This window comes from Dermacentor silvarum, chromosome 4 (assembly GCF_013339745.2).
Source record: "Dermacentor silvarum isolate Dsil-2018 chromosome 4, BIME_Dsil_1.4, whole genome shotgun sequence".
Classification (NCBI taxonomy): Eukaryota; Metazoa; Arthropoda; class Arachnida; order Ixodida; family Ixodidae; genus Dermacentor; species Dermacentor silvarum.
Genome location: NC_051157.2, coordinates 29,836,087 through 29,857,681, shown reverse-complemented (window position 1 = coordinate 29,857,681; position 21,595 = coordinate 29,836,087). Strand labels below are relative to the sequence as shown.

The window sequence follows — 21,595 nt, the reverse complement described above, 5'->3', positions numbered from 1 at the left end:
AAAGACGGAAAGAATAGCAGAGAGAAAAGGCAAAGCAATGAAAAAAAAATAAAGAGAATAAAAAATATAGAGGAGACTGGAAACGTCCGTCAGAACTAAAGTTTGTCAGATAGTCCACTCGAACGCAAAAACTTCAAGACTGCCTTGACTGACTTGTTGTGGGACGACTGTATAGACCGGCGTTACAGGACTGCCTGCTCCGAAAACGGCCGGTCGTCAAGACGCGCTAGCGCGGTCGTGGGTACCGATACAGCGCACACTGCGTGTGTGCGCTGTATCGGGGACAACGGCAAAGAACGTGTTCGATAGTTTCCTCTCTGCTGCAGTGGCCACACGCAGCACTATGTTCCCTTTTTATGGGAAAGCAAAGCACTTGGTAAAAGCGACGCCAAGCCACAGTCGGTAAAGTAGCGTTGTCTCGGCTCGTGGATAGTCCTGAAGGTGGAGGCCGAAGTCGAAGACAGAGGTCCAGTCGATGCAGACGTGTGTGTTGGAAACTAGGTGTGTTCCACAATGTGCGTTATCGTTTTCAAGCACTTGAAGTTTCGTTGCTGCATCTGCTCTTGACAGCGGGATGGGTTTCTGCACGCCGTCTTCATGAGTAGATCGAGCAGCTTCATCGGCATGTTCGTTGCCCATTACACCACAGTGGCTATAGGGAGCCACTGGGCATTGCTTGCGTGTCCTTACTCGACGAAGCGATGAAGGAGCTCTCGGATTTCTAGGACTTGTTGTTCGTAGGGTCCACGGCGTAAGAATGAAAGCAAGCAACGGAGAGCTGCCTTGGAGTCAGTGAAAACACTCCATTTCGGAGATGGTTCCTCTCGAATTATGCGAAGTGCGCTACGAAGAGCAGCAAGCTTGCGAATGTCGATGTCGTCTGGTGCGGTGTCTTGAACTTCAAGGTGGTAACTTTCACAGGAAATATCACCGATCCTGCAGAACCATCTACAATGGTTGAACCATCAGTGTACAGATGGGTATGATCACTGTATTTTTCGTACATCAAGATCAGCGAAAGTTGCTTGAGAGCTGGTGATGAGAGTTCTGCCTTCGTTCGAATTCCTGGTATTGTCAGTTGAATTTGTGGCTGAGCCAAGCACCAAGGAGGAAACAAAACTCTCGTTGCAGCTGTGTAACCTGATGGAAGGTATATACGATAAGGCAGTATTGTCTGACAAAAAGAGGCACGTGGTCGGTCTTCTGGCAGTGAGGCTAGATAGTGGGAAGGGGCGCGAGCAAGGTGCCTGACTTGTGCTCTGGGCGCTTCCATAATAATGTGAATATTGCCTGGGTAGTCATGCGCAATTGCAATGGTTTCTGATGTTGATGTACATCGTGGCAACCCTAGACAGACCCTAAGCGCCTGTGCCTGAGTTAGGGCGTCCCTGTATTCTACTATTGGAGATTCCAGGTCCAATCGCGTAAGGACGAGAATGAAGAAATCTTAAAGGATTGTTATTCAGTGCCAACGCGTCGTCAACTGACATCAAAAAGGCATTAAAACGTGAAAAAAAGTATTATGCCAATCAATGAAAAAGTCGTAAGTGCCACGCAATACCGGGGCCGTTGACCCAACAACGACGACAAGGACACGACATGGCGATGAGAATGAAGACTACGACAAGGACGATGGTGGTAAGATGGCGGTCGACGGTGACATGATGATGACTGCGCCATACAAAAAAGAGGCATGACGGCTCAGACGTCATGGCCCCGGTATCGAAATCTCAGTGGGACGGGACGATGTTTTCTGTTCTGACCACTTATGCTGATGAAACATGACGATGACGACAACGAGGTCGACCATGATGAGGATGACTATGATATCGGCAGCATACGCCATACAATTTCGCTTTAGTGCCCACAGGAAGAAACACAAACTTGATGGTAGTGGCACGTGTCAATTTTTAAGCGTTGTTATAAAAATATGGAAGGGAAGGTCAATTGAAAATAGGCCCTCACGACTCGATAGCCAAAATATAATCTCTACGGGGGATTGTAGGGCGGAGTGCGTGGCGCGGTCTTCACTAATACCACGAACCGAACAATGCCTTGAAAATTCCCGCAACCATATGTAGTTGTACCACTTTTTTCCTAATGCCACTTGGATATGCGACATGGTTGTTCGCATTATAGCCTTGAGAGTTCCTTTGTAATGTCGCAGTGTTATTTTGACTTGCATGTGCTAACATAATTTCTGAAGAGTAGGCAGGCGTTGTGCCCCTTCTGGTGGCAGTTGCCAGCCTTGCTCCTCACTTTCTATTTCCTGTGTATATGTTTACAAATCAAAATAATAATAATAATAATAATAATAATAATAATAATAATAATAATAATAATAATAATAATAATAATAATAATAATAATAATAATAATAATAATAATAATAATAATAACAAAATTAGCCAGATGTGCACCTCTCACTTACGGCAGATTAAGTGGACGGGTCCCTTCTGTATACCTCGCAGCACCACTTTGGCGGTAGCCGCGAGGGCGTGTTCGGGTCCTCTCTGGAAGCTGCAGTCTACGCCGAATGCTGCGCGACCCACGTAGTCCATGGTTAACCTTTGGTAGAGGGGGTACACATTCACTTCACGACCACTGTCGGCGTGCTCTCCGACAATTTCCAGGAATATATCCGCGCCGTTCTTCAGACTTGTAATCATCTGCGAAAACGGAAGCATTTTTTTCTACAATAGAAAAAACAGAATGCGCTTGACGTGAGCAATAACTAACGGCCTTGTACCGCTGTTGCTAGGTGAACACGGTTTATGGCAACGTGCCACTCCTCCCACTGATAGAAGGACAATCACGTGTTTCTTAGTAATTCACCAGGCTTATGAGAAACAGTTTGTTGGTAACATTGTTCGTGAATCACTGATCAAAGGTGTAGCCAGCAATTAGTGACGTCTCTTGCAACCCACGCATTCAAATGGGTACGGCCTCGGCGATTTGCACATCATTACACCTCTTTGTTTGCATGGTCTGCAATGAGAACGCCGGCCTTCTTGAAAGAGAAGATAATCTGTTATGACGTCATTTTGCAGAAAGTACAGGCCTGGGATTTATCAGCTGTTGCTTGCTGCGCAGCGTACGGTTAGAAATGTCCTGAACTAACGGCCCAGGATGTCGAGATGCCACCATCCACGCAATTCTTCTTTGTTTAGTGGGGTGAAACACGGCCCTTGGAGCTGTAGTCGAAAAATTGTTTCTTGAACTGGATTTTACCGCCGTATATCTCGCTCATATATGGCGGTAAAATATATTATAACACGGCCCTGTGGAGCTGTAGTCGAAAAATTGTTTCTTGAGCCGGATTTTACTGCCGTATATCTCGCAGATGTAATTTCGACACGGAAAGTGTAAATGTTCCTTGAAACCACTGCGACGCTTTAATGCGACACACATTAAATGTGTGTCTGAAATTATTAGCCCAGTATTATTTCTCATGATTAATAAGGTGTGTCAGATGATTTTCCCAATGAATTAAAAGTTGCGAAAGTTACTATTGTGTTCAAGGGTGGTGATCAGTCTAAGATTAACAACTATAGGTCTACCTGAGTCATATTTGCATTTTCTTAAGTATTATTGCGATAGCAATTATATGGACACTCAAAAGCAGATTTCTGCCGTCGCCGTCGCCGTCGCCGTCGCCGTGAGGTTCCGTATGACGTCAATGGAGATGAAATCGTCGCCGCGCGCCGAACGCTGTATGTGCGAGTGAAAGGGCGCGAGGGACGCGCGCTTTCACGGGGAGTGAACGCACGGCGGAGAACAAACGCGCGTTCGGCTCTGTGCTCCCTTAAGGGCTGTAGAAGTAGGCGTCTCTTTCCTCCTCTACAATCACCATATATGTAGAGCAAACGTGCCTTCTTCCGACGCACCAAAGGCCGTGGGGGAGGGGGGGAGGGAAGGGAGGCGACGTTTAGCTGCGGCACCAAGTGCCTATTTATATCAGAGGCTCCGGCAACAGTCACCAACGCCGCACGCATTTTGAGCGAACGCGGGCAAAACGCCGACGGCGTCGACAACAGTTCTGCGTGTTGCCGGTGCTGCTGCATGTCCAAGTTTATACAGCTGATAAAGCTGCTATCATTACTCCGTATAGCTCTCTTCAAGTTTGCTATCGCAATTGATGCTTCACCTTTCAGGTGAAACTGCGACAACTTTTTTGAGCCCCTCGCTTACGATAGATTAATCGATTTATTTGAAGAACATCAAATAATAACCTCCGCGCAATACGGTTTCCACAGAAACAGAAGTCTGCAGAACTAACAACGATTGTGAATATCAAAGACAGTATTGCACAAATCGTGGAAAGCAAGCTAATTACCTTTTCTGCGAAGGGGAACGTTAAAGTTGTCTGGAAGCAAAGAAGAATACATGAACAGGAAGGACGCTCCTTCCTATTCGTGCACTCTTCTTTCCTTGCGTGCAACTTCAGCACTTCCCTTCGCACAAATGACGCACCAACTAGCCCAGCAATTCACCATTCTACTCACCTCTACCTTAATTTGACATTTGAGAGAAGTTTTCGGTTCTGTTCAGCACGACGTACTGCTCAGAAAATGGAGTGGAGTTCGAACAGTAGCTCTGCGCTTAATTAATTCGTATATCTCAAACTGGGCACAGTATGTGTCCGCTAATACGGTCGCACCCATAAGAATGAAATTGCAACAAGGGGTTCTCTCGTGATATAGATTACGACCATTATTTTTCTTGGTATAAATATAAATAATATAACTGCCAAGCGAAACAAAGCGCCGGCGAGGACTGCTAAAAATCAGGGGGGGGGGGGGGGGGGTGAAAAAGACAATTTACAGGTGCAAGTTGCAAGCAGCTAGCGCAAGACGGGTAATTAGAGACCGCTGGGAGAGGCCTTCGTCCTGTAGTGGATATAAAAATAGGCTGACGATTATAATGGTGGTAGTGGTGATGATTACATTATGATGATGATATAAATAATATAACGATCACACCTAATTCATCTTACTTCATCATATGTGCAGATGATGCCATTTTTTTTTCTTTAGAGTCGCAAACACCGAAACTTTAAAGAACCATGCTAATGCTTACTTGATACAACTATCACAGTGGTTGAAAACAAATCGATTGAGTCTAAACGCAAACAAACCCAAGTATATATTGTTTAAACTTCTAAATAAACGTGACACAATTAAAATGAATATAAACTGCGATTGTAGTCGCCTTGAGCAGGTAACAGAACCCAAAGTTTTAGGCGCATAGTTCTCGAAGGACTTTTCATGGTCTACTAAAGTTAATAAACTAAAAGGTGAACTATCTAGAGCCTTTGGGAACCCAAGGTGTCCCAGCTATCAGGGCGTCCCAGCTATCACGCAGCACGATTAAAAAAAAAAAAAAGGAACGGCGTTACGCGAAGCAAACCTAGTGCGTATTGTTTCCAGTACAGTGGAGTAGCCGCCAGTATTTTTTTCGTTACTGAGATTTAATTTATTAATTGTAATTAATTATCTAACTCGAGAAGTACAGTTCTAATTATCAAAGTGTCAATGAGAAAATTGTAGAGCAACATGAAAAACTCCCGATACAGCTTTCCGTTGCTCAATACGTGCTACACAAAAGTGTTTTTCCGAGCATGAAAGAAGCCCGCAATACACGCAAAGTGCCTCGAGTGGCCAGTCGCGTGGCAATTCTGCGTGTATTCGCGGGCTTCTTTTACACTCGGAAAAACACATTTATGTAGCACGCATTGAGCAACAGAAAGTTGTATCGGGAGTTTTTCATGTTGCTCTACAATTTTCTCATTGACACTTTGATAATTAGGACAGTACTTCTCGAGTTAGATAATTAATTACAATTAAATAATTAAATCTCAGTAACGAATAAATTACTGGCGGCTACTCCACTGTACTGAAAACAATACGCACTAGGTAGGCTTCGCGTAACGCCGTTCCTCATATTTTGAATCGTGCTGCGTGATAGCTGGGACACCCCGTATAAGATAAAAGAGCCCATTTCGACATAGTTAAAAGAGACCCTATATTACGCACGTGTATACTCTAAACTAAGTTAGTCTAGGATGCGACAGCGCTGACAAGCTATCATGAATTGCAGAAAAAACTCTCAGCCTTATTTGAATGCTACCCTGGAGATAGAAGATATATAAAAATACAACCATTATTCAAAAATGCAACATGCTAACAGCTGACCAGATATATTATTTTGAACTACTACAGCATACATAAATAAAAATTAGGTACATTCTCAAACAACAAACGCACCAGCCACATATGCATTTCGGAATCCTAAGCGTAAAATGCCTGCTGTCGGAACGAATTACGGCCGCCAAACTCGCTCTTATTACACAACGAAGATATTATACATAATGAATTCAAAGATTGATTTTCAATATCGTTAATTTCATTCAAAGGTGAATGTAGGAGGTGCATCGTAACAAATATGCTGACATTTTCCCTTGTCTAATGCCCTCGAACATTTTCCCGTATTAGGGATCATGCCCAGTGTTCTTTGCATAATAGCGTGCTTATATGTGTGTACAGTGATTTGACTTGTGTACTACTGAGGTTATTGCAAAAATTATGGATGTGCGAATATACATGAATTTGATTGCTCTCGCTGTGTTGATTACAATTTTCGTTTTCTAATATGTGTAAGATGTAATTCGCATGTTCTTAATCTTGCTCACAAAGTTGTTTTTAATAATTATGGGTTAGAACTGAACACTTGTTAATTGTTTTAAGTTAGGTGTTTGCATATGTTCAAACGTTGTGTATAACCTGTCTGTCCGAATTGTTGAACTGTTGAGTATTTACGTATTGGGGGCCAAAACCCCGTCAGGCCTTTGTCTTTCTTCTCGGCCTCCTCTTAGGCTATGTCGGAGGAAAGAAAAAAAAAAGCAGCTCCGGCCATGCGTTGATACTGTTATAAATTTCGAATAATCTAAATTACATCTTACCTGCTTTAACATTGCGGGGGTGAAACCGGGCGCTAGAGATCGCCGTATGTTTCTCCACTTGGTGCCTTCAGCGTAGACAACAGCGTTGCCCAAAAGGGGATGACGTTGCTCCATCACCAATCCTCTCTTACAAAAAGGAAGAAAAAAGAAACTGACAATGAAGTTAACAGCTAGCGCGCAATTTACGGTTTAGTTGCAAGTGAAACCCGGCAGGACTTATCAAAATAAGTAGGTCGATCTCTATAGTATGAGCCTACGTGTCGAATGCTCTTGAATTGTTACTTCGTTATATAAATCACAAATCGTTTCCTAATAGAGGTAGACATCTTAAAAGTCACTACAACGTAGTTCTGAGCGCTACGTGTGCGCAGAAATTGGACTACATCTTGCTTGAGGCACTTCTATTTCCTTACATATTTAATTAGATTTAACATCCCAAAACTGCACAGTGGCGTGTAAAGGACGCCATAGTGAGGCGACTCCGGATAAAGCTCGGCTACCTGGGCTATCTGGTGCACCAAAAGCACTGTACACGAGCGTATTTGCAATCAGCCCCATCGGAATGCCGCCGCCGTGGCCGAGATTTGCTGATTTGTTTTTTTATGGCTGGCTCTAACGCTGCTTCTAAATAGACTTACCCCTCGATCTGTGAAGTTTTGGAAGTTGCGAACCAAAATGTATTCCAAGAGGTCCAAGTCTTTCGTCACAATAAACGGCACATCTCCATCGTAAAATCTGCAAATGGTAAAATATGTGTCGCCTATTCTGAAACGACGGAAAACGATAACGAGTACTCGCATTCAGATCTAGTTGATAAGCTCATTTTAGGACTAATGGAAACCGATCACTCGAAAACGAAGCACCTGTCTTTAAAAAACAAACAAAAAAACTGTGGCTCCAATCCACGCTGTGAAGGTGGTTTGACAGCGAAGCTGTAAACAACACTCACAACGATTACTCATTGTGACGTCACTTGAATTCACACACGTGGCTCTACAAAGAGTGAAACCAGAGGCAAGTGAAATGTACTTAACCACACCCTTTATTACTTCACAACGACATTATATTTATGCTGTTCTTCTGGCGTCTTTACTTTCCGTGGTCTACCCATGGTAGCCTGAAATGAATTGAATGATTCGCTAGACCATGGTGACGTCACTACGTGTTTTCTATGCTGTTGGGTACTTCTCCACACGGAGCAGCTTACGCAGCCGTAATCTTTACCGGAAAACACACGCGGGAGAAGGAACGTGCTTCGCATCATTCACAGACGTCATTATCATACATTATACGGTTTGCACATCACACGAGGGTTTTGAATGACATCAACCCCTTTCGAAGCAGCTGCAAACCTAATCTTTACTGAAACGCGTCGGAGGGTGTTCCCATTGTTCAGACGCGCCTTATCATCCATCATGTGGTTTTGATGCTTGTTTTGTGGTTTTTCTTTTGAAAACGAGTGCTGAGCTGTATGCCTGATTTCAAAGGAGGTATGCTGTTTGTATTCAATTTTTAGCCTGGCGTTTTTTGCTTACGCCAACGACACGAAAATTTTCTTGGCTGGTAGAGGTACACAGCTTCGCTGTAAGCAGCTACCACAACGTACACGCAAGGGTCTTTTTATAGTTCACTGTGGTCGCATTTTCTAAACATCTAGGTGTTCGCAACACTGCATGCTGCGAACACCTAGATGGCCACTGGCGGCTCTAGTTACATTGTAATGGTGCTCACGAAGTCTCTCATTTAAACTATGGCTGGCCTGGCCGACATACTCTTTCCCGCATGTCAAAGGGATGCGGTACACCACATTTGCAGCACATGGAACAAACAGTGACTGGTGTTCTTTAGTGCAAGTGAAACCATGCAGGTTTTGGCACGTAAAACCCAAGAAAGAAAAAGTAATTTGTTAGATACGATCATGGGTTACCATCACTGAACTTGCCCAGTTACGTAATCCATCGCAGTGGCCCCCGCGCCAAGCTGCAAGGGGCCTGGCCAATCCTCCGCCGACCCCAATACGTACGCTCACCTCACTCTCCTCTTGAGGTTTTTGTCATAGCGGTAGGCAAAACGGGCGTAAATACGAAAAACGTAAACATTGCTCAAAGATTTCTTGGGCGGCAGGGCTGGCGCGCGACCTTGACCTCGTCAGGCTTTTGTATTGAAACGAATGTAGGTTCGCCTGTTACCTCGCTAATAAATTTCCTTTCACTGACCATCGTCGATTGAAATGAAAATTTCCCCCAAAATTCAATGCACTTTTTTATTTTTTGGTTTAAACTGCAAATCCAAAACTGCACTCATACCATAGCATGTCTTATACGTTTTTTTTTTCTAGTCGTCGCACACATACATACGCATGCAAACACTGGCGCACGCACACACAGAAAACAAACAAAAACTCTTATGAAGCTGCTAATTAGCGCATGTTGATCTTACCCAAAAGTGTCGCCGTACTTTGCCAGCCACTTGTCAAGAACCTTGAAATGATGCTGCCAGAAACATAAGACGCAATTGAGATAACGTCCTTTGTCTTGAGTGTGAGCAGCCCTCGGCTATACGTCTCTAGTCCGCACTCATTTTGATCATCCGCCAACAGCGGTGATGAACAACTTATGTTTGTAGGATGCGGGTTTTTGTGCGCGTGTGTTATGGTTATCTTAGATAATTAAAAGAGCGCCAATAGGCACACTAGCAACCACGCCCACACCCTCACACGAAGACATCTGTACTAGATAAGGCCCCCACACACAGCGCTCACTGTTATAGTTAGTTCGGTAGTTATTTCATTTTACAGAGCCCACCATGCTGCATTCGCCTAGAGGATCTGGGTTACACATCGGTGGCAAAATGTGACATTGTAAAGGACGGTAAAACAAACGCGCTTTTAGCACAAAGCACTCCAAACTTCATTAGTGCGATTGTCATTCATACATTTTTTAGGTATTTCTGTTTTATTCCACCTCTCTGCTTTCTTCACTCTCTTGTGACTTGGCAATTTTCGCAGCCTTGGTCCACAAGAAACTGCTTACAGTAAACTTGCTATGTGAGTACCGAGAGGGCACCTTTCCCTTTCCCTTTTCTTTGTTATTCTTGCTGCGGCCGGCTTTTGTCTAAGCTAATAGCAGAATCACAGGCTGCGTCTAAGATTGGTTTCGTTCGGGGTTTTCGGAAGCAACTTATGCTCTATTTCTTTAAACAGCGTCACGTCAGCTACAGTCGGTGTGAAGAAATTCAGTAGGCGAGCAAAGTGTATTATGTGCACCGAAACGTACTAATTGTTCTGAATGAAAAGAGCGAGCCACTCGAGTTTGAAGGTTGACATCGTTTTTCTATTATTGATACTCCAGTGTGCTTTCTTTTTTTCTTTCTGTAGAATGTCTGTGACATGTGTTTGCGTGCTACACGAAAAAAGAGGTAGCCACAATTCCTTCATACCGGCTTTGATGCAGCCTACCTTCCCGTTCATCAACAGTTATTAAAAACAAGCAAACAGACATCACCAGAAAATATTAACATCGTGCTGAAGCCGCTCAGACGCATAGCCGCAGCGATAGTGGCTGGTTTTGGCACAGCAAATGCGGCGAGCGTTGTCGGCCTGTTGCTTAACGGCTCCTCACCGTTTCGTGATACTCGCGAATGTTTCCCCATAGCAGACTCGGTTCGGGGCCGGGTATTCCCAGAGTTTTGAAATAAGCGAAGTGCCTTTGTCGCCACCTGGAAATAAGCAAAAAGAAAGATAACAAACGACGTGCTTAGCGTAACAAGGAGTATGCAAGTGTTTTTTTAAATTTTTTTATTCCTCTTTTTTATGAATGCGTCAGTTTTAACGTGATCACTTTAAGAATGATTTTTTAAAATTCTGATATCTGAAGCTTTGTGCGAAATGTTTGCGTCTGAGTCGAAATTTTACTGATGTCTAAGTTTAACAGTTCCAAACAGGAGAGTAGTTCACATGAAGGTGGACACTTGAAGTTATTAACACTGGTAGAATAAGCAGTGTCGCTGAAGCCAACGTTTCCACAAGGGTACTTGACTTCGTCAGAGAGCTTGTCTTCATCATGAAGACAGATACCCTATTCGAAGCATTGACTTCAACGGCAGTGCTTCTTCTACCACTGTTATGTGTGGCATATGATAGGCGTGTATACACGTTTGGGCGTGTTACGTGCAGTGACGTAATGGGCAGTGGTCGAACAAGGGTTGTCTCAGATTGGCGCCAACGTTTCGACAAGGAGACCCGTCTTCGTCAGAGCCCCGATGACGACAAGACACATTATCGAAATTCTTGGCTCCAGACACATGTCTTGTTGGACTACGGTTGACCACTTCAACTCTCCATCTTCCTGCGAAGCTCTCTCTTGCTTGGTACGTAGTGACGCAGTTATGTGATATGTTATGTCGTTACGTATAGTTCTGTTGGTCATCTCGCTTACATTGCTGTGGATTGTTGTGAGTGTCCTCACACTTTTACAGCAAAGCTGTATATGGCGACCCCGCAAATTTTTCGCGTCCGTGCGTGTACACCGTCGCGTTGACAAAGAAACAATTTCGTCTCCAGAGCTAGTATTATTTATTACATAGTAACAGAATTATGTTTTTTTGTATGTTCAAATTACAATCCGATGCTATCATGTCTGCAGGTTGTACGTAAGTCGTGCTTTAGAAATTTTGTGAAGCACTTTGAGAAATTCAATTAGTTCAATAACGCACTTGCGCCAGGCGGAGGATCTACTAGAATGAGGATATTTTCGACGCTCCGGCACACCTGCGAGCGCGCGTGACGAACGTGTGCACACGATGTATTTGTCATTGATGAGTGGACGCTCTGTCCGTTGCATCGGTCGCGCAGAGTGTGCTGCGACCGTAATCGACATCAGGGGCCGTATTCTGTAACGCTTCGGTTTTCGAAGAATTCGGTTTGCGTGCAGCGATTGGTCGCCGCCTGGGTGACGCCATCGCCTCAGGGCGCGAACGCATTTTTTTCATGACGCCACGCACATGTCAATCACGCGGAAACCGAATTTGTCGTCTGCTACGAAGCGAAGCCGCGCGCGCTGCTTCAGTCTGATCCGAAGCGCGGTGTGCCGTGTGCACAGCATGTGCGTGCCGTGTGCACGGGCGAGATCGCGGCACTCGGAGCAAAATGACGGCGTGTACGGTGCCTTTGGCGCCTGTTATCGTGCTTTTAGTGAGCCTCCGTGAGAGAGAGCGACGACATCGACAAGACGCCTTTGAGATGACAGATGTGGAATTCAGGCGACAATTCAGACTCTCAAAAGAGACAACGCTCCGCCTGTACGAGGAACTTGAGTGTGTATTGGTACTAGTACACTGTAGTATTGGGGCCGCAACGCAAAGTTAGCGTACGACGTCCCACCTAGCGGAATATATGGGTCAACCGAAGTAAACTAAATTTACTAAGTCACTCACCGCCAGTACAACTCACACGCGTTCCACAATGAAAAATATAAACCCAATCAATACCATCAACAAATTATTTTTATTTACCCAGAAGCGCTCGTAAATTGCTATATTTTCACTCGGTTTGTGACGTTCACTTCCACACACACACACAAAAAAAAAAAACTTGCGTGCCGATTGGCCTTTGTCCTTCCACTCGTTTTCATTACGTAAACGGACCGCCCCAATGTGACGCCACCGCCAAACAGAATTCTTTGAAAACCAAAGCGTTACAGAATACAGGCCTAGGGCAAGACTTAAAAAATTACAGTGACGTTCACTTCGCGAACGCGGGTTAAGCGCAAGCGTATGGACGCAGCGAACGTGCACCACGCCGTCGAAGCACCAACGGAAAGGGCGCGAACGAGGTCGTGGACGCTACATTGATCTCGACGGTGCAACGCCTTGTGGTGGTGGCGCTTGTGTAACGTCGGCAACAGCTTCGCTGTACATCCGCTCTCAGAGGGTGGAATGGAGGCAAAAATATTTTGTGCTCGCCTTCCTTTAGCCGTGTGCAGAACTTTTAATGCGTTCATGCTCGTACACTGTTTGTGGTGCATCTTTCGGGGTCTATACAGCGAAGCTGTTGGCCTCTAGTTGGCCGGCATTTTTCGTGTCCGCGTTCGTCATAAATGTGGGGCGATGCCGGAGTCAGTGCAGGGCCAGTAGCAGTGGCTCGTACCTCCGTAAGGCACAGGCTTAAAGCAGTCAGCAAAGTGAAGCGAACAGTGCATACATTGTTCGGAATCACGCATACAACATACACAACATCATAAATTTCTATAAACAACAAGCACAAAACCATCATACGAGCCACATAATTTCTGATAAGGCGCTCCTGATAACAATGGCAAGCACGTAGCGCTCCCCGCATACCTTTTCCGGCAAAAATTACGGTCGCGCAAGCTGCCGTGCCGACGGCAGCTTGCGCAGCCTAGCAACTGATTTCATTGTTCTTGCAGCACCGCTATGGGCGGCATGTTGTCAAAATTGGCATTACTCCCATTACTGGCATTAGTCTAAAGCAATAAACCATTTGCATACCCCCCTCAGCAATTGTTGTGGTGGTATCTAACCGCTTCGCTGGACATTCATTTTCGCAGGACCGGGATGGCGAGTCAACTTTCTTGTGCTTTCATATTTTTTAATTGCCCTGTGAACAGGAGTAGCCGACGCCACACATAGGTGCCAGCCTCACATTTAAATTTAGATAATAAAAAAAAAACAGGTCATGTTAATGTCGTGCCGCAGTCATTGGCTTTTTGTGACAGGGAGTGACAGAAACAGCTGCTTGTATGCAGCAAGCAGCTGCATACAAGCTGCTAAAGATCGCTGCTAAAGTTTATTCGCGCTCAAAATTCTCGTCGTACAAGTGGTCACGAAGCACCTGTTCACGTGTTCACACGTAGACAGGGGTAATGGTCGCAATAAGACGACAGGCTAACGGTGCTTGCCTAAAGGCTGCGTTATTTTTTCTCGAAATCGTACATGGTAAAGAATGACAGGAATAAATGCATATCACTGACGACAGTGCAAGCGAAAGCGGCAAGAACGAGTGCTTATGGTGAAAACATCAGGAAACCAAGGCTCTGTTTCGAAATGAGAACCCAATAACCTGTGAACTGGCCGAGGCATGCCATATGTATAAATATTCTGCTTCATGTGGGAACCAAACGCCTATCACCTCGCACGACAACAACGTAGAATTCATGAGTGGCGTGTGTTGCTGATGCCAATCTTGATGGTGTTATAAAGCAATCGGTTGTGAGTCAGCGCCCGTGTTGTCTGAGCAGCTGTCCTTCGTCCGTTTCACGCTGTTTGATTTCCAGGACGCCTATGGTAATCTAGATTTATTAATAAATTATTTCGTGGCGCGCCAAGCAGACGACTGAATGCAAGCACGTCACCGTATCTTCATGGCAACACTTTAAGTTTCAGTGTAAGTTTATTTAGCATTTAGTTATTTTTTTCACACAAAAATTACTGTTCACGCACACAAAAGAAAAAATGACTCGCTATTCCGGCCTTACGATAGTGGAGTTTCCAGCGAAGCTGTTGTAAACCACCACTACAACTGCTGAGGGGGGCATGGAATGTTTTATTGCTTTAGAGCAATGGTAGTAATAGTAATTTACAGTAATGGTAGTAATTGAAGTACTGGTAACTTTGACAGCACGACGCCGCTCTTTATTAAAACGTACGATGTTCTGTAGTATGCTTGATTCCAAAGAATGTATGCACTGTTCGCTTCACTTTGCTGACTTCTTGAAGCCTCTGACTTACGGGGGTACGCGCTGCTGTTCCTGGCCCTGCACTGCCGACGGAATCGGCCCACATTTTTGCTGACGGACGCGGAAACAAAAAATGCCGACCAACTAGAGGATAACAGCTTTGCTGTAATATGACAGCTCGTTGACTGTCTGATTATGCCAACTAACCGGACATTGTTCTTGGTTCGCTCGAATAACTTGATAATGTTTAGTCTGCTTTGCTTTTCTCCGTCCGGCTTGACAAGCCGTGTTGTATTTATCACCAGGGCCCGTATTCACAAAACGTTCTTGTGCTAAAACTGCATATTCCAATCAGTCGCGATGCTAGGCATATCGTTAGCGCATGCGGCCAGCCAATGGTAACGAGCACTTACGAACTAAAAGCTTTGTGAATTCAGTCCCAGTTTCTGTATTATTTTTTTCTAACAGCATCATTCCGGATTGCATCTACGATATGCCTAGCATCGCGATTGACTGGAATATGCATCCATTAGGGAGTTTCATGCTCAATGGAGTTCGCGGGTGGCCGTGTGACAGCGGTATTAGATACGGCTGCCACTGCTTTGTTTCTATTCATTTTTTTTCTGAAGGGGGAGGTTGTATTATTCAACTAGAAGCAAGAAATGCATGGGGCATGTTAGCAAGGAATGCTGTGCGCCAGACTAAATGTCTTTCCAGCAATGCATCTGTGTTTAAATGTGAAGCCGACTTTATGGGGATCGGTGTAAGCTTGGTTTTTGTAAGCTGGCTTTCCCACAACTTATGTTGCAATGAAGTCTACTCATAAAGAAAAATGCGATGCGAACATACTGGTCTAGACAACTGAAGCGTGAGCTCTATCGTTAAGGCGCAAACAGGACTAAACAGAGCGAAGAAACATTCCGGAACTCTTTGGCTCATACACGTTAAGCGCGCGCTCCTAAAAGATTTTCCTACACTTAACGATAGTTTAAAATTTAGTTGCCAGTGTTAAAACAATGATTACCGTGCAGCGAGTGCTTCGCTGTTGCTTGTATTGATTCCTTATAATCGCACTTAGCTCGCAAAAAGCGGAGATAATGCACGTGGTCTGCAGTAATTACAATAAAAAATGTAGTCTACGCCGTATCTCGGACAATCTTGCATTGCGAGGGCACCAGCCAGACACTTTTCAACGTGCTCATCAGGCACCGCTGGTCGTCCGTGATAAAAATCGTTGTACCACGAGAAGTTTCCATTAATCGCGTTCCTGTGTCACTTATATCCACCACAATGATGACATTTTAGTTGTCATGTAAGCTGTGCGCTTCTCGTTTAAATTCCGGTAGCCAGCCGAAACGAATCTTACTGTGTCAAGCCTTCTTTGTCTATGTCCGCTTGATGTGAAATCTTGAGCAAAACTCATCGTACCTGACATTAGTTCCTGAGAACTTTCATTGTTCCGTAAATGCGACTTGCAAGGCACACATTTCTTTATTAGAACTAGAGGTCAGCGCACAAATCCGTACTGACAGGAAAAGGGTCAGCTGGTAGTCCCTCAGTGATCTATATACAGCATTCGCCAAAAATCCCGTGCCATCGTGTGAGCATCACTGGGTCATCTGATCACGTATTGAAACTACTATGTAATTTTCGCTGCTCTAAAGCTCCAGAGATATAAACGGGCACTGTATTTACCGCAACGCTAAGCTTCGCAGCGCCATAACTGCTACAGTGTGAGCCCCTCTACGGAAGCCGCTGACAGATCTCGTAAGCCACAGAGTGGCAATTTACCTAATCAATAGAAACTTCTAAATTTTTCACTAGCGCAGTACGATCTTGTCAAATAATAGTATCGTAGCGTAAGAATAATGATCTCACCTGAAAATCGCGAGCAGGAAAACGCCGATCAAGGTGAGTGCGCCGACTAAGGAAAGCATCGCGGCGACCGAGGCCGTCAACTGACGGACGACATCTACAAACACAACAACTACGCACTCATCCACGGCGAAACGAACGAGCCTATCGCGCTGTTCCGCGGCTGGCGGTCGACATGGGAGAGGGTAGCCATGAATGGCCTTGCCTGAGCGCTCTCTCCGGCTCGCCTTTAGGGCGAGTATCAAGGCCTTACGGGGAGCACTAGGTCACTCTATTCCCGGTCTTTTACCGCTCGGAAAGCAGCTTGCAAGTAGCTGAAGCTCTTCGTACAATTATAATTTCAAGGCCTGGGGTCTGGGCTCCAACACCTGTATATATCGTGAACTGTACGAAGTATTCTGCTCCGTCACGTAAAGCGAACGTTATCAATCATCTGCGGATTTCTCCCAAGAACGAGGGCTACAAAATAGAATTCTTAGAGTTGCCAAGTTACGAGCTAATAGACAAACATTTAGCAAATGAACAATGCCTCCACATGCCGCAAAGGAAGACGTTCACATAAATACCCCTAAGTTCTGTGGGGCAAGATGTTTGAATTAAACAACTATCAATGCACTCGGAAGACACTGATTCTCATATCTTTCATAGATGTTCGAAAACTTTCATGCCTGCACGTATAATAATGCAGATATTGCACAGCGGGCATGATCTGCTATTGCCCAAAGTGGGTGCTGCATATGTGACGCTTATTCTTGTTACCTTTATTGCTCTTACTGTCGGTTTTATTTACGCTTGTTTCGTAGGCTTACAGTAGTGAACAAAAAGATACGGTATTTCAATTTCGGGGATCCTGTGAACTAAACTGTTCAGGTTTTTGGTGCTGCGTTATGCCAGACCGCCAGCTTGGTGCAATAGTCTCCTGAACGCGAACTGCCATCTTACGCTACTAACACCGCATATCCCGTCCACCGGGCACAAAACTTGCGCATTCCAAGACTGCATCACACGGAAACCGTATATCCACTGACACAATAACTCGGAAAGGGGCAACAGTGGGCACCATGAAATGAACAAATTGGAAAGTGGAGCTTTACGGCACCGGCAATAATAAAAATGTTATCCATCTCTGTGGTGCAGGCAAACGTACATAAAGGGATAACATCTTTTTTATTGACAGTGCCATAAACCTCCACTTTCCAATTTGCTCATTTCATGGTGCCCACTCGCCCCACATGCTGCTGATGATGATGATGATGAACCTCTGTCAAGGCTCGCACCCACTAAGGGGGATAGGCCAGGTAAGGGGGGCGGCAATAGGTATGCTAAAGAAAATTCGTATTTGAGAACGAGAAACATGGTGCGAGTGTGCCCGTATGTTGTTCTTTCATTTCGTTTTTTGATATCTTGTTATAAAACCTGCAGTCCACGCCAAGCCTTTTGCGCGGCTAACCTCACCACCTGTCATCAAAATTTCTCTCATCAGCGCGCACGTATTTCACATACTGTTGGAGATCTACCGTTTCCTTGTGATCCATTCTTAAAATACGCAAGTTTTGTGCACGGTTGGTGGGCTACGCAGCGTGAATAACGCATAAGATGGTAGGCCGCGTTCAAGAGACTATTGTCTTACGCTAGCGGTTTGGCATAACACAGCGCAAACATTTTCACCAGTTTAGCTCACTAGGGCCGAATGCAAAATATTACATCATTTTGTTTACTATACTGCTTATGTTTCTATGTCGTATGCATGTGCGTCTTATAGAGGAAAAGTGGTAACCCCAATTTACGCGTAGCCTCAGCGAAGCAACCAAAGTTTCGCTTTAATAAAAAGAAAGAATAAAAGTCATATAGCTGAGAAACAACTGTAGCGGCCACTGGTGAAGATTTCTTTCCGCGCGATTCATGCTTATGTGTATATGCCCCTTTATAAATGAGCCCTCGAGCTTCTAAATACAGTCGCTAGGCAAGGAGGACTAAAATTGATACGAAGTAGCGTGGAAGGTTTTAATTCACTCTAACTGAACTAACTGAACTGAACTTTATTGGGTCCTGAGAAGAGCAAGTCCCCCTAAGGGGGCTCGTCAGCGGGCCGCGTCCACGACGGGACCGGGAGTTCACTCTACACTGTAATATATTTTTTTCGGAGAAATAAATTTTAAAATTGCTAACTTAACTGAACTCCATTGCATGTACCCAGGACTCATGTGCTTATCTCTTGGTGACGTCAGAAAAACGGCTGATAGGACGTGATGTGAAGACAATATTTACTAAGCGACGAGTATTATTTTTTGTGCTATATTTTTCTTGCATACGACTTGAGCGGCCTTTACTGCTCACACACGATGCCATCCGACCAATCTGCGAAACGTTGGGGCACACTCACCATGTTCCTCTGGTGTCATCGATCGCTGATTTGATATCGTGGTTTTGTTGGTTCGGAATGATAATATATAGTTGATTAGGCTTTACGCCTGGAAGCCGCTTATTGACTATTAGCGGCACAGCAGTGAAATACTGCAGGCTATATATGACCGCAGAAGTTCCGTAATGTTCACGTAAATCTAAACGAGCATTGTGGCTTCCCTCACAGGAACACGTGTTCACCTGCTTCTTACGAAGAGATTGCAAGGACAATCGAGCATGACAATGTAAGTTCTTATACATTATTTACAGCTAACAAACGTTCGTTTCGAGCAGTATGTCTATTAAGGAATGGCAGAGTTCAGCACAATTTACGCATGATCACTTTGTGTGCACCGGAGTGCGTGAAAAGTTTGCTCCCTGTATTCGCCATGCGGTAACTTATGCTGTAATGCACCTGGACGTGCGTACCTACCTCGTCGTTGTACGCAGGCACACTCGGTGACTCTGACATTCTACTGCTGAGCATGAGGTCTCGGGTTCGATACGCTGCACCGGCGACACCATTACAACAGGTCCGGTGATGTTGAAACAACCCACGCACCTTTCTCTCTTACAGCAGATTGTGCATATGCAGTGTACTGCATCTGTAGTGCTTGTTGCACTTGTAATGTGCCACTTCATGTCTATTTTTTTGCCTATGTGAGATTGTGTGACACATATTCAGGTTACCTACGTGAAAAAGAGCAGCCGGTATACTATTTGTTGGTGTCAACACCTTTTTCTTTATTCCAGTCAATAATTTAAAAAAAACATCAGTAAAGAAGGAGACTGAGTCAGCAACCCCGAGTCAATGAGCGTGCTAAGCACTTTCATCGCAGTATACCTCTTCAGACAACACAGCGACCCCAGTCATACAGCCGAACAAACGTTTACATTAGCAACTTTCAAGATTAGTCCTCACTTAAGCACCGCGGTGCACTGCTCAGCGACTTGTCGCTTCGTGCGCCTGCGAGTGGTAAAATTCTGAAGTGGCGATGCTGGCCCAAGTCACGAGGCCTAGCTACGACTTTCTCTCGGCTTTTGACAGGTTTGTGCATCAATGTGGGTGGGTATACTTTGAACTTTTCTTCACTTCTTCTCGTCTTTCGCTCGCCCGCCCCCAGGGTAGAGTAGCGATCCGGGCTCAGTTAGTCTTATTGCCTCTCCGTTATCTCTATCTCTCTCTCTCTCCTTCTCTTTCGGCAGGTAGTTGGGGTTACTACGCGTATTGTACATACAACTCCTGGTATCAAGCTCTCTGCCCAATGATATATACTGCCATCCCCTTATCCTCTTCAAACAGCTGGCCAAATCACCCGTTCTTGTCTGAATATGCCTTTGTCATCATCATTTTCCTCAAAGCATTGGCACAAAGCCATAACACAACGCAAGTACTACCCGGAACTGCCAAGGACAAAAAGATGCCTTGGAGAGCTTTGTATGCCATTCGTACGGACGCTATGTGGTACACCAACTTATGTGGAACTACTTGATGCTCAGGCGTATGAGAAAAAATGGTATCCATGGAGGCGGCCGCGTTTTGTTACAGTCGACGAAATATTATCCAAGGTCCCTTCACCGGGACTGAAGCCATGCCATGGCCAGCGAGTTGTAAGGTGCCCTGAAAAAAAAATGACACAATAAAACCCAATGATGGTGGTAGAACAGCGCCACTTCTCTGTTTATATACAGGAGACGGATAAAATATTGCTACCAAGAAAAGCAATAAATACGCGGTTTCGCCCGAGAAGCGAAAGCAGAGAGATAGAGAAATAAAAGCAAAGGAATGAAAGGGACGTTAGCCAGAGGATATCTCCTGGTTGGCTACCCTGTACCGGGGAAGAGAGGAAGGGTTGTGAAAGATGAGAGAAAAAGAAGAGAAAAAAAAACAATACTGAGCTATCTCCGTGGGCGCTGTCACACAGTCTGCAGGAAGGAAAGAAGGAAAACAAGAGGTGAAAGGCAGAGAGGTTAACTAGGTTAAGTGTCCGGTTGGCTACTGTTCACATGAGGATGGGGTAAGGGCATAAAAGATGAAAAAAAAGAAGATTAAAAAAAAGGGAACGCATCAGTTCGCACATTCTATAGTTTTTCAATGAGTCCTGTTTCTTAAAAAAACAAAAACGTACTAGCACTCTTAAAGCAGTTCGTGCCGACGTCGACTGGGACCATGGACCAAGAATTCTGGATTCCGTAAGGGGACGGTTGTCTATCTTCTCGAGCGTGGCGCTGAGGACTTTTCTGTGTACACTAAAACGACGACAATCACAGAGGAGAAGCGCTATCGTCTCTTTGCACCCGCAAATTTCACAATCTGCACTTGTGGCCATTCCGATAAGATAAGAGAGCAAGAGCAAAGTATTAGACATATAGAGGGTGTCCCAGCTAACTTTAACCGGACTTTAAACATAAGCCGAGGCACTCTAAGACGACGCGACCAAATGCATGTTGCTGACTATTGTATGCAGTAAGTCGTACTTTTCTTGTATTCTGCTTAATTGCGTAATTATGCAAGAAAAATTAATCAACTTCTGAAGCAACGAAGTTAGGCAAAACATTCAAATGAGAAAGTTGTAGAGCGGTTTGCAAAACGTCTGATCAAACAGTTTGTAACTTTCTATCTATTAAGTATTAGGGTTTTCACGCTTACTGCAGATGTCCG

The 21,595-nt window shown here is 44.8% G+C and overlaps 1 protein-coding gene across 1 annotated transcript in view; it reads right to left on the bottom strand.

The window, feature by feature from the left end:
- Positions 1 to 21,595, bottom strand: part of LOC119448466 (uncharacterized) — a 59,162-nt gene that overhangs the window by 15,205 nt on the left and 22,362 nt on the right. The window contains exons 15-21 of the mRNA XM_049665166.1: positions 19,367 to 19,440; positions 16,534 to 16,791; positions 10,582 to 10,678; positions 9,401 to 9,453; positions 7,600 to 7,696; positions 6,962 to 7,087; positions 2,432 to 2,669 (exon numbers count right to left, since the gene is read on the bottom strand). Coding sequence (XP_049521123.1) covers positions 2,432 to 2,669; positions 6,962 to 7,087; positions 7,600 to 7,696; positions 9,401 to 9,453; positions 10,582 to 10,678; positions 16,534 to 16,791; positions 19,367 to 19,440 — 943 coding nt within the window. The remainder of the gene's footprint in view (positions 1 to 2,431; positions 2,670 to 6,961; positions 7,088 to 7,599; positions 7,697 to 9,400; positions 9,454 to 10,581; positions 10,679 to 16,533; positions 16,792 to 19,366; positions 19,441 to 21,595) is intronic.